This window comes from Rattus norvegicus, chromosome 3 (assembly GCF_036323735.1).
Source record: "Rattus norvegicus strain BN/NHsdMcwi chromosome 3, GRCr8, whole genome shotgun sequence".
Lineage (NCBI taxonomy): Eukaryota > Metazoa > Chordata > Mammalia > Rodentia > Muridae > Rattus > Rattus norvegicus.
Window position 1 is genome coordinate 34,475,929 of NC_086021.1, and position 13,234 is coordinate 34,489,162.

Consider the following 13,234-nt stretch of genomic DNA (forward strand, 5'->3'; position numbering starts at 1 on the left):
TGCACATGCAAATGTGCCCGTGAGCATGCACGCATGTGAATGAACGTGAGTGAAGTTACTGCAGAGTCCAGAAGAGAAGGTACAGGCAGTTGTGAACTGATGTGGGTGCTGGAAACCAAACCCAGGACCTCTGAGAGAGCAGCAAGTGCTCTTAACCACTGAGCCATCTCTCCTGCCCACACTGTGGGGACCAGACCCAGCTCCTCACACATGGCAGTGTAAGCAGCAGCCCTCACTTCTAGGGCTAATGAGTCACCACCAGGGTACAAAGACTCACAAGGCAGAGAACATTCCAGAGAAAGGGGCAGGGCTTCCTGTCAGAGTGGGGACACCCTGCATCTGTCAACGAGCCTAGTTCCCATGCCCTACTTGACTTGGCCCAAGAGATATAGTCTGTGGTGGTGATCAGGGAGATGAGAGAGTTGGGAAGGCCTCACCCGGGAGAGGAACAGACCAGCCCTAAAGCACATGGTACACGGCTACCACACCCACTATGCTACTGGAAAGGGACCCAAAGCTAGGATTTTCCCCCAGCTCCCCTGTGCCTGGGGGCCACCTTTAAAGGCCCCACGAGGCATGGCAGGCATGGTGGCACACACTTTAATCCTAACACTGAGGTGGGCAAAGGCGGGCAGATCTCTGAGTTCCAGGCCAGCCTGGAGTGATCACAGAGTGATCACAGACCAGGTCCACAGTGAGGCCCTGCTCAACCATCCAGACAAAAAGGTTCAGTACAGGCTCTGGGAAGGAGAATGGAATCACTCTGAGGAAAGACCTAGGTTGTTTGAAAGGGGTCTTTTCCCAGTTTCAGCATTCCCAGCCCCTTCTTGGTCACCTAAGTTCAGGCACCACACGAACTGCCATGTTGTGGGTGTAGGCTGATGACACTTCTGAAGTCCTCTAGGACCCTGGTCCTCCAGAGGTCCATGGTACATACTTCAGTGTGCAACACAAGCTCTGAAGTGTGTTACCTCTGTGTGTGGAATGGGCTGTGTGTGCATTCTTTCTGGGGTAAGTATGCCTGGCTTCCCCGTGTGGGAGGACGTCTGTGTGCCATGTGTATGGTCCCATGTATCATGTGCTGTGTGTATCTGTGTTTATGTGGTATGTGTGCGAGTACCTCTTTGTGTCTGTTTTTCCATGTGTATGATGTGTTGTTACATGTGTGCCTGTGTCCATGTGTATCAGTTGTGTGTGTGTGTGTGTGTGTGTGTGTGTGTGTGTGTGTGGTGTGTGCTTCTCCATGTGTGGTATCTGTACATGTTGTATATACAGTGTGTGTTATGTACCTGGACTGTGTCTGCTGTGAACATCTGTGGTATGGTTTTCTACGTGTGTGGGGTCTCTATTGGTGTCGTATGGTGTGCCTGTCTGTGTGTTCTCCCTGTGTGTGGGGTCTCCAGGTGGTGGTGAGTATGTGCTGTCCTCTGTGTGTGGGGTCTCTGTGGTGTGTCCTACTTCGACCTCCAAGATTTTTTCCTTGCATGGGTCTGTTCTGTGCGTTACCAGCCTCTCCGTGAAGGTCAGGTCTCCCGGTTGCAGACTGGAGGCCGAGTTCCCCACAGTGGGGAGCGCAGAACCCAGGATTCAGGGATCACAGCGAGCACTGCCTAAGGGAAAGTTTTCAACACCGGACTAGAGCTGAAGTTTCGCGGCGCAAAGCCAGGCCAACACTGCCCCCGCGCGGTGCGGCGCGGCGCTGCAGGCGGCCGGGGAAACAGAGGCAGAACCCGCACCCGCGGTGCGCAGCACTCCAGAATTCCACGTCCTGGGTCTCAGCCTGAAAGCCCAGAAAGGGACCGAGGCCCGCTCCAGCCCAGCGCAGATGACGTTGACGCATCGCGTCGCATACCGGGTCCGGATCTACCTTTCTTCAGCCCTTCATCATCCCCAGCCCATCTGGTCCCTAAGATGACCGGCCCAGTCCAGCCCAAACCCCCAGCATTCGGTCCTCCCAGTTAGACTCCACTCCGCGCCGAGTCCGAGCCGTTTCTTCAAGGGCCAGCAGGTGGCGATAAAGACCTGGCCAGAGCGCAAGAACAAGGTGAAACTCCAAAGAGGGAGGGCTGGCTCCCAGGCTTCCCCCAGGGGTTGGGACATGGAGTGATGGGGCACTTGGGTGTATGTCAGTGTCTAGGTTAGTGCAGCAGATAAATGCTAGGAGGCGCCTGCCACCTTGACTCAGGCCACTTCCCCATGTGGATCTGAACTGCATCAGGCTAAAAGGACTAAGAATTACCCATACACAGGCCTCTTTTTCCTGGGCTGGGGTCTAGATACCCATACCCTCTACTAAAAGTTGGGCAGAGAAGCCTCTGGCGCTAAAGACAAGTTGTTTATCCACTCTCCTAGGCTGAGGTCATGGCTGGGGGTCTGCTTCAGGTATGGGTTGATTTAGGTTTGAGGTTGTGTAGTGAGTGCCCCCCACCCCTTGGGAAAGCATCCCTTAGGACAAGCTGAGCCCCTCGGGTGCCCTGTCCCCCCCCATATCACCAGCCTCATCCCAGCTGTGAATCCGCCCTAATCTCCCCCACCCAGGAATCCAAGTGGTCCCCAATCAGGCACCCAGAATGGCTCATACTGGAGGACCTAGTGATCCATCCCAGCCACCTGGGAGGTGTGTTTATTTGTGGGGCGAAGAAGCACTCTCCTCATTGCCTGGCATGGGTACACTTCTGAGCAGGGGGGCCTCTGGCAGGCATTCACCTGTGAGCCTGCTGCCGGTTTGTGGTCGGCAGAAGGAGCTGGTAGCCCTTAGGGCGGCCTTGCTTTAGAACGGTCTGCAGCACCAAACTGGGCAGAAAGGATTCCTAGAGGGAGCAAGGCACTGCTGAGGGGAGCCCAGGGAGGAGACGGGGAGCAGACAGGTTCCCTGGGAGCCCAGGTGGGAGGAGACAGGTCCCCGGGGCCCGGGGGTGGGGCGTGGCGGCAGGTGGTCCCTCCCTGCAGTTGGTCTAGACTGAAGCACAGCCCACCCACTCACTAGCCAGGCTCAAGGACTTCCTCCCCCTCCGCTCCACACCGAGGGAGGCCAGGCCACACAAATCCAACAGAGAGGCTCCCCTGCAGAGTCACTGAGGGCTGGTGCTTCTGCTGGCCAGCTGCCCTGGGCTGCTCACCAGCTTCTGGCTCCCGGGACAGGGCGATTTGCCCACCTGCTCCGGATTGTTAGGGGTGTCCAGGAAGGTTCTTAGGCCTCCCCTTGGCCTTGGGGCGGTGGCCCTGGAGATGAAGGGTAGGCGGCTGCTCACGGTGGCATCCTCAGAAAGGTAGAGCTGTGGTTCCTGAGCTGACCTGGTGAGGGGAGAGGAGCCTATAGCTTTTCGACCCTGAGTTCCAGGCCCATCTGCACTTCGTCCCCGGAGGACCTAGACCACAACCCTCCTGCTTTCTCTACCCAGAGCCTCACTCGCGGGGGCAGTTCCAGCATGAGGAGCTAGCCGCGGTGTCTTGGACCCTGGGTTGAAGGGCTCTGGGCAGACTGTCCAACCATCTCCCAACACTCCCAAGCACTCGCTCTGACACAGATACAGCTGGCAAAGCCGTCTGCTCGCTCGGTAAGATATTCTGCCGGACTAGAAGAGAGAGAGCAGAGTGAGTTCCCTGTCCCCTCCCCCAGGGAGGGGCATACTGATATGCCCCCACCCTCTCTCCTTCCTCTGGCTGGCAAGGCTAGACAGAGCCCTGTCTCCATGGCAACCACAGGCTCCCCAGTGCCTGTCGGTTGCCTCCAGAGAAGTCCTGGGTTTTAAAACTACCTCCCTGTGACTGTTTCTGCTATGCCACAAAGCTGATCTCTGCCACAGTCCTACTCCTACCCCACCCCACAATGGGCCCAGGATGCCAAGAATCTGCAAGGCTTAGAGGGAGGGAATCTCTCGGGGCTGGGCGCTTTTCCTGTATCACCAGAGGCTACCTCTGACGGGAGAAACTGAGAAAGCACATGTCCTGATGCTATGGGCTATGGCCACAGTACTCGGCCTGTTCTTGAGTTTCTGGAGCATTCTGACCACTGGCAACCACCCTTTGCCTCAATTTTCTCGGCAATCAAAATAACCAGAAGCCGGGGTGCAGGGCACGCCTGTAGTTCTAGCAGCTGGGAGGTGGAGGCAGGAAGATCAGAATTTCGAGGTTATCCTTGGCTACATAGTGAGTTGTGTAGGTCAGCCTGGGATTCACGAGACTCTGTCTCGATGACAATAAGTCAGCACTGCTAGTCCTAGTAGGTACAAGAGCTCTCAAGTCTATTAGCTGAAATTGTACTCTGAAGCACACACATGTGCAAAATACAACCACAAGTTGGGCTTCCCCGATTTATGTGAGTGCCAAGGGGAGCTGTACCGGGCGGGGCTGCTGAGTCTGCAGGACAGAGCTGGGTACCAGGAAGTCTTGTCTTTCTCATTGTCCTGCCTGCCTCCAGCCGGCCATTCACAAAAGTCAAAGGAAGCCACCCCTAGCGCTGAGAGCTCACTTCTGCCTAGGGCTCTGAGTTTCTCTCTTGGACGCTTTCAACATTTTTCAAGAGAGAAGATATTTCTTCTTCTAAGACTTGCTGGACATCTGGTCTGCCTGACCCCAGAATCTATGAGAAAGATGATTCTGGAAGCTGCCAAGGGACTGGGAAACTGAGTGAGCCGGGCTGGCTCTTTAATAACAAGACCTGGGCAGACATTGTCCCCTTGGCACCATGAGCCCAATGCCACCCACCTCTGCTGCCTCTCAGGGACCCTATGTGGTCTGTGAAGGGCACCTTGACATCTTCTGAAAAGGCCAGTACTTCCGCTGTGGAGTCATCGTCGGCCTGCCCTGCTCTCTAAGTGACCTCCGCACTCCTGGCTAGTTTTCTGGAATCTCAGCAGTTCCAGAAGCAGCAGGGCGCTCACCTGCCCGGTTACGTTCCCAGTACCGGAGTGCTGTATCCTGCAAGGTCTCGTCTGCGAATCGCACCCGGAAAGGACAATACCGTCTGCGGGGTCTTGAGCCTTCTCCAGAGGGGCTGCAAATGATCACAGTCTTCACTTTGGGGACCTGCGTGCTGTGGGAGACTGCTGAGGGGAAATGAGAGGGCGGGGGAGCCCAGGCTCCTAGTAAGATCTTAGCCAGGGCTTGGAGAGATGGCTCAGCCATTAAGAGTGTATTCCTGCCCTCCCAGAGGACCTGGATTTGGTTCTAGCACCCACATCATTGGCTTACAACCACCTGTGACTTCCACTCCTGGGGCAATCTGACACCCTCTTCTGGCCTCTGCAGACACCAGGGCTCATGGGAACACCCTGCACCCACCCAAATATACACATAAAAATAAAATATAAATCTTCAAAAGATTTTGGTTGGTGGCAGGGCTCTACTAGTCACATCAGATGGCCTTTTTCCAGGTGCTTGTTCCGGCCATAATGTGACATGTCTTGTCCCACCAAACCTCAGCATTTCCCATAAAGCCCCACTATCCTAATTACAAGTGAGGAAACTGAGGCCCAGAGATGTCTGGCCCACAGCTGCCACTCACAAACATCAGGCTAGAGGGCAGGATTTTCACTCAGCCATCAAGAGGTCCTGACACACGGAAACCTGTCTCCTCCTCCGTGATGGAGATTAAGCCAGGCACGGTGTGGCCTGTGGGACACATGGGAGGTGGAGGCAAAAAGATCAGGAGTTCAAGGTCATCCTTGGCTACCTAGCGAGTGTGAGGCCAGCCTGGGCTACGGATTTGACAAATAAGCAGATAGAAATAAAAATAAGGAAATTATGGTGCCCCACCCCTTCCTCAGCACGGGTGTGAAGAGATGGGGCGAACTGCAAGAACATCCTGTGGAAGGTATGCCGGACGGAAGAAACATCTCTAGCTTCGAGCTGTTACGATAGCTGTCAGTCTCGATTGTGCCACCGAGGCCGTATGAGCTGGGGCACACTGTCATCAAGGTTCCACTTCTCACTTTTCTCCTTCCGGTCATGTGCTGTGTTATAGGCGGGATCATTCCGCCGTCAGTCACAGGAACTGGGAGAGTGGAGTACCCCGTGTGGGGAGGCACCTAGAACAGGGCCTGTCAATGGGGTTGTGCTCCGTAAAGGGCGTGTTATCTTTGTATGTAACAAAAATGTTAGACCTGTTCATTTCTCCCTCAGGGTCTGGGCTGCCAGCCTGGTTACTTGATCATTCACAAAGGCCCCATTGCACCATCACCTTGGGCACACGTATTTACACACCCATACCCGCTGATCGTGTGGCATCTCTTTGTGGATGCATAGGGTGTGTTTCTCATTGTCCACCAAAGAGCCCTGCAGCCGGGAACTTGACTATAGGCGTTGGTCTTAGTTAGGGTCACAGTAGTATGCAAGCAGAACCTCAGCTCTGTCCTGGCCACACGGCGGGCGGGCGAGGCTTAGACATCTCCTAGGTTCTGCCTGCCAGTGTGACACCATGCTTCCTGGGGAAGATCACTCACAGAAGCAATCAAATGCACTGAAGGAATGTTACATACAAATAAGTGTCCAACTCTAGTCTCCACTTTTTTAGCAATTTATTTTAGTGTTTTGTCTGCATGTATGTCTGTGCGAGGGTGTCGAATCCCCTACAGCTGGTGTTACAAACAGCTGTGAGCTGCCATGTGGATGCAGAGAATTGAGCCTGGGTCCTCTAAAAGTGCAACCAGTGTTCTTAACTGCTAAGGCATTGCTCCATCCTAAGTCTCTACTCTGATCCTAAAAAACTGTGTCAGGAAGGGTTCTGAGGCTCACAGAGAAGTGTGCAGTGATCCATTAGTAATGTCTGCCATGGATACAGATGGAACAGTAATGGTATGCTTGCTCTGTATGCATGTTCCCTGGTCCATCTGGTCCTTCCTTTAATCAATCAATCAATCAATCAATCAATCAATCAATCAATTAGCTGATTGATTGATTGAGACAGGGTCTCACTTTGTAGCCCTGGCTGTTCTGGAATCACTATGTAGATCAGGCTGGCCTCTGTCTGACTCATGGAGTTGCTTACCTAAGCCTCCTGAGTGCTGGGATGAAAAGTGTGCACCACCACACCCAACTTTCTAGTCTTCAAACCCCCAGATAGTTGCCTTCACCCTACATTTGTGCTCCAGCCTGTTTAAACCTATTGTTTCCTTCCCTTCTCTATTAAGAGCTCTCCATGATCCAAGTTCAGGGAAACTAAACATTAGTGTGGTTAATGTCAGGAATCTTTCTTGGTTCTATCTCTCATTGTCTGTTCCTCTAGTATTTGATACGCAGTATAAAACTTCAGACATGGGTCATGCTTTGAGATAAGAGAAGGGTTCAGCAGCAGGTAGATTCCTGTCTGGATCTCAGCTGAATGGCTGAATCTTGGGGTAGGAAGCTGAATGGTTATGCAGGTAAACATGTAAGCTTGTGAGTGGATTTACTTCTAGGGGGAAGTGATTGGCATCCCGGGTTTTTAAGTGAATGAAAGGGTAGCTACCAGGTAGCTATAACCAGAGGGGATTTGAGAATAGACAGAAGACTGGCTATCTGACAGTCTGGCAGTTCGAGTTCATGGCCCGTTAGATGCTTTGATGGATAGACGGATGGAGAGATTCACAGTTGCTTATAGAAGACCTGGTTGTGAGTAAGGGGTAGGTGCGCTCAAGGATGGCTAGGTGAGTGGATGGATGGATACATGATAAATCCATTAGTGAGTGCCTGGAAACGAGGGAGCGAAGGGATGCCTTCCTGTTTCTGCTCCCATAACTCACAGCGTGGGGAAATGACAGAATGGCTCAATAGATAGTGCTGTCAGGCAACCCTGATGACCTCTCTTCCATCCCCCAAGCCCACGTGAAGGTGGAAGGAGAGCGTTAATGCCACAAAACTCTAGCACGCGTGTACTCACAACAGCTACTACTCACGGATGGGCCTTTTTGGCTCTGACGAATTCACCTTTTGGGAGCCCCAGGGTAGTCTTCTCTCTAAAACTGTCGTCCCAGTTCAATGGTTGGTCCCTTGAAGAGAAAGAGATCACAGCTGATGTGAGCAGAGGACCATCATGGTAGCACCCAGGGCAACCCCTCCTTCGTCAAGAGGGTCCCCTCCACTTACCACGAGTCTGGGAGGAAAGAGCTGCTGGAACACCGAGAAGCTGGGCAGTGCTCGGATGGACTGCTGGAGTACTGTGGCGCTGAGGGTGCTGGGAGGAGGAAGGAAAGGAAAAGGGGGAGGACAGCCCAGTGAGATGGAGCGGGTTCTCGCTTGGGACCCCAAGACTCTGCACCCCACCCCACCCCCGCGGCCTCACGGTCCGCCTCTGGCTCTGCGATCTTGGCGCGCAGCTGGTGAAGGAAGTGGCGGAACTTGTTGGGCAGCAGTTCCCCCAGCAGCGTGCCCAGGGCGTCAGGGTTGTCCCGGTCCGCCGGCTGCCGGTTCCCCCGAGCCCCCGCCTCCCGGGTCAAGCTGCTCTGCAGCAGCGGCGGCAGCAGCAGCGCACGCAGGGCCCCACGGCCCCGCGAAGCGTACGGGGACTCGGGGGACGGGGAAGACAGGTGCTGGGACTTGCGGTCCCGCCACCACGCGCCGTCTGCGCCTCGCCCCGCACGGCCGTCGAGCGTGGGCAGCAGCATCTGTAGCTGCTGAAGGGCGCGGCGTCGGGTGGACCCGTCGGGATACCCCTTGGGCTTGTAAGCCGGGGTCCTGTCCATGGGCTGGCGCCGGAACATCCTGAGTCAGAGCTCAGCTCAGGACACCTTCGCGCCCCGGGGACGCACAGGGGCGAGCGGGGCCGCAGGAAGATCGAATGCCAGCCCGCAGGCCATAGCGCCGGTAAGGGGCAGCAGAAGCCGGCTCTGGCAGGACCCTCGCCTGCTGTGTCCCGGCGCAAAGGCGGTGAGGGCGGGGACGCCAGCTCTTTGGGGGCGGCTGTGACGTTAACATGAGCTAGTGCACGCCGAGCGTCTGGCACAGTGCAGAGCTCGCTGCACCGGCCGGCCAAAGACCACTTTTCCTATCACTTAGCACACTCGGGAGAGGGCTTGTCTAGAATGTGCAAGAAACTGAGCGTGGTGGCCCATGCCTGTGAGGCAGATGCAGAGGCTGGAGAATGGATTAGCAAGAGGATCGGACTTCGATTCCCAAAACGCATATACAGAACAGCTCACACCCTCCAGTGCCAAAGTTATCCACCAGTCTCTTCTAGCCTCCAAGGTCACCAGGCACGGACATAATGCACTGTCATGTGAGCAAAGCACTCATATACCTTTTTTTTTTTTTTCTTTTTTAGATTTAAGGCTATTGTCGGGAGGTTGTGGCGCATGCTTTTAATTCCAGCACTTCGGAGGCCGAAGCTGTTGGATCTCTGTGAGTTCAAGGCCAGCCTGGTCTACAAAGTGAGTTCCAGGACAGCCAGAATTACACAGAGAAACCCTGTCTTGAAAAAACAAAGCAAAACAAAAAAATCAAGACTATTGTTGATCGTGGTAGTGATACAACTTTAACTCCAGCACTCGGGAGGCAGAGGCAGACCTCTCTTTGAATTTGTGGCCACTCTGGTCTACATACGAATTCCAGGCCAGTCAGAGCTATATAGTAAGAACCCGTTTCAAAATAAACAATAAACTCAAGGTTGTGCTTGGCTACACACCGAGTTCAAGGCTAGCTTGGGCTAAGTGAGACCCTGTCTCAAAAAATATGATTCTGAATGGTGTTTCTGAACCTGTGGGTTTCGACCCCGTCATGGGGGTCACCTAAGACCATCAGATAACACAGATATTTTACATTAAATTCGCAACAGTTAAGAAGTTCTAATGGAAGTAGTTATATGGTTGGGGTCACCGCAGCATGAGGGACTGTATTAAGGGTCTCAGCATTAGGGAGGTGGAGAACACTGTCTTAGCATTTTGTTTCCATCCTTAATAGCCCTGAGCTCAGGGCAGCCAGAGAACTTCCCCCTAGAGACTAGGACAAAGCCTGTATCTGACTCTTCATTCAAGCGGTTCCTTTTGAGGAGGTTTCCCTACATGGCACAATCCATCATCCTTCTGCTTCTGTGTTCCAAGTCCTGGGGTTATAAACCTGGATCACCCCTGCAGCTCCAGGTATGACTTACAGCCATAGCAGGAGGAGGCATGGGAGGGCTGGACCTCCTACTGGAATTGTAGAATTGCAGTTTGTAAACTTTGATGGGGACCGAGCTGCAGACACACACGACTTTCTCCCACCTCCCACCCCAGATGCAGATAGTGGAACTGGGGAGGAACCAGGACCATTTTTGGTGCTCCCTTCCCAAGGCTGAGGATGAGACAGAGAGGCTGGTAAAACTATAGCACAGATAAGTGTTCCACCATTGAGCCCGCCAGGACACATTGTGAGCATAGTCTCCGGTAGGGAGAAAAGGCCCAGTCCCCTTCAGCTTTGACGCTGGGGTCTCAGGCCTGCTCTTTCCCAAGATTGTCATCACCTCTAAAAAGTCCCTAGGTGATATCACACTCACCTACTGGGTGAGGCCCCGGAAGGTCCTGTAAGTTTAGAGCCCCATAACAGGTGGGCTATTTGCTGGGAGAGCCCATCTTTCCACCTGCTCCCTCTGACAGCTTCTCCCAGGTACCTAGATGTGTTCTTGGAGCCATTGTGATCCGATCTTACCCACAGCTACTGGGGAGCAATGGGCACTGTGTCCTGGGGACAAGGGTGGGGCTGGTGTACCCTGGGTGCCAGGGCCACACCCACAGAGGCCTTGGCACTCCCGGTCAGAGCAGCCATGCCTAATCCCAGGAGGACGAGGACCGGGCCACTCTTCTAGACCCAGAGTGGGTTGTACTTGACTGAGAGGGAAGCAAAGGCAGACTTTTTCTGTCAAGCCCATCCTTCTAGGACAGCAAGAGCACAAGGGGGCTGGGACCAAGGCACCATCCTTTTCTGCTTCTCTCAGCTGTGATGCTGACAGGGTCCCTCCTTCTGGGAGAACTATGGAGCAAATGGGAGAGAGCTGGAGGAAGCCTATGGGAGTACCAAACTCAGGTTGGGTGATGAGGGTCCAGTTGAAACAAGTATATCCAGGTATGATACATTTTATAAATTAAAAAAAGTGAGTATCACTAATGTGCCCAGAGGAGGCATCATAGAAGATGTACTTCCTTTTCTCTAACATTCTTCACATTCAGGGATGGAGGAATCTATTTCCTCAGGAAGTTAGAGCGGAGGAGAGGAGCATTTTTCTCCTTTGTTAATTTCTTTTTTTTTTTAAAGTTTTACTTAATATATATAAGTACACTGTAGCTGACTTCAGACACACCAGAAGGTATCAGATCTCCTTATAGATGGTTGTGAACCACCATGTGGTTGCTGGGATTTGAACTCAGGACCTCTGAAAGAGCAGCCAGTGTTCTTAACTGCTGAGTCATCTCTCCAGCCCTTCTTTTTCTTTTTAAAAATTAATTTCTGGGGTTGGGGATTTAGCTCAGGGGTAGAGCGCTTGCCTAGCAAGCATAAGGCCCTGGGTTCAGTCCCCAGCTCAAAAAAAAAAAATTAATCTTTTTCCCTCTCCTCTTCTTCCTCCTTTTCCTCTCCCTCGTCCTCTGCCTCCCAAGGGTTAAAGGCGTATACTACTACACCACTGCCTAGCTGATTTAGTTTATTTTGTGTTATTTTTTTCTCTCCTAAAACAGGGTCTCTAGCTCTCAAATTCACTAGTGGAAGATAACCTTGACCTTCTGAGCCTTCTCCCAACGGAAGGGCGTCTCCCTCTGCCTCCTAAGCGCTGAGATTGCAGTAATGTCAGGCCACAGCTGGTTCTGTGTGGTACTGGGGTGTCAAACACAGGGTATCACACATGTTAGGCATCACTCTACCATCTGAGCTATTATTATTTACCATTATTTGAAGTGCATACGTGGGTATCTGTGTGTATGTGCATAGTCAGTGCAAATGCACTTGGAGGCCAGGAGTCACTCCACAAACCACACGAACACTGATCTCAGCCAGGCAAGGATACTTTATTGAGCATGCACCCCAGGGCTGATGGATCAAGGACTCAGACCAGACTCAGGAGCTGACTGCAACCTGGAGCCAGAACCCTACAGAGCTTTTAAACCTGAGATCCACGAACATCTGTGCCAAGTTATTTCACCAGTCAGGACTTAGGGGTAGGGACTTCCTTAGGAACACGTCTTTGTTATACATGGATCCTGTCCTCGTTGGTTGGGGTATCCTGTGGTGGTGACTTGCCTTGCCTAACATTCACGTCTTAACTTGCCAATCAGGGTGTCAGTCCCCCATGTATGTGACTCTTTTTGTCAAGTAAGAAGTCAATTCCCGGGGAAGTCTCAGGAACTTGACTCGCCCCTACTCAAAATGGAAGTCTTACTTCAAACGGCTTCTTTTTTTTTAAGTTTTTTTTTTTTAAACTTTATATATTTATTGTGTATACATCATACAGCTTTCTGCCCTGCATGTATGCCTGCAGGCCAGAAGAGGGCACCAGACCTGATTATGGATGGTTGTGAGCCACCATGTGGTTGCTGGGAATTGAACTCAGGACCTCTGGAAGAGCAAACAGTGCTCTTAACCTCTGAGCCATCTCTCCAGCCCCCTCAAACGGCTTCTTATATAGGTGTAGGCGTCTCTTATGTTGGGGTCCATCCCAGGAGCAGCTTATGAAGGCAAAACCATAAAAGCTTATACACAGTTGCTGGACGTGCTGCTGGCTGGTTGATTCGGGTCCAAGCTTATTGTAGGAAACCACACACAGCAGTTCTAGCTGACATATTCTGACTGGTTTTTAATAGCACCAAAGCTCAGAACATACCAGCATATGCAGTAACCTGGCAAAGAGAAAGATTCCTAGTAACAGCACATTCCAGGAGCTTTCCTTGTAACAGTAGTAACAGCACAGGAGAGAGTTTCCTTGTAACAGGAGTAGCAGCATAAAATCCCTGGCTAGACAGGCAGCATTTACCCAGGCCTTAACAGGATCCTCTCAAGCTGGAGTTACAGGGGGTTGTAAGACACCCAATATTTGTGTGCGGACCGAACTCCAGATCTTCTGCAAGAGCAGTACGTACTTTTTTTTTTTTTTTTTTTTTTTTTTTTTTTTTTCCCGGAGCTGGGGACTGAACCCAGGGCCTTGCGCTTGCTAGGCAGGCGCTCTACCACTGAGCTATATCCCCAACCCCGAGCAGTACGTACTCTTAAGTCCTGAGCCAGCATTTTTTGAGCAGTCTCCTCAAACCTACTTGTTGTTGTTGTTGTTAATTTTGGCTTTTTCGAGACTGTCTCACTG

General features: G+C 52.5%; 1 protein-coding gene across 12 annotated transcripts; it reads right to left on the minus strand.

The window, feature by feature from the left end:
* Window positions 1-1,606: 1,606 nt before the first annotated feature.
* Window positions 1,607-8,863, minus strand: C3h9orf50 (similar to human chromosome 9 open reading frame 50). 12 transcript variants are annotated; one of them, XM_063283955.1, is made up of 8 exons: window positions 8,261-8,846; window positions 8,065-8,152; window positions 7,875-7,967; window positions 4,884-4,996; window positions 3,410-3,575; window positions 3,156-3,294; window positions 2,707-2,810; window positions 1,607-2,022 (listed from the first exon to the last, which is right to left on the minus strand). In XM_063283955.1, the coding sequence occupies exons 1-8, from the start codon at window positions 8,676-8,678 to the stop codon at window positions 1,995-1,997; spliced, it is 1,149 nt and encodes a 382-aa protein (XP_063140025.1). In that variant the 5' UTR covers window positions 8,679-8,846; the 3' UTR covers window positions 1,607-1,994. The 12 variants fall into 12 exon arrangements, 10 of the variants coding, with proteins under 10 accessions (XP_063140025.1, XP_063140024.1, XP_063140027.1 ...); XM_063283954.1 differs by having other exon boundaries at window positions 3,120-3,294; XM_063283957.1 differs by lacking the exons at window positions 8,065-8,152; window positions 8,261-8,846 and adding an exon at window positions 5,758-6,029 and having other exon boundaries at window positions 3,120-3,294.
* Window positions 8,864-13,234: the final 4,371 nt, after the last annotated feature.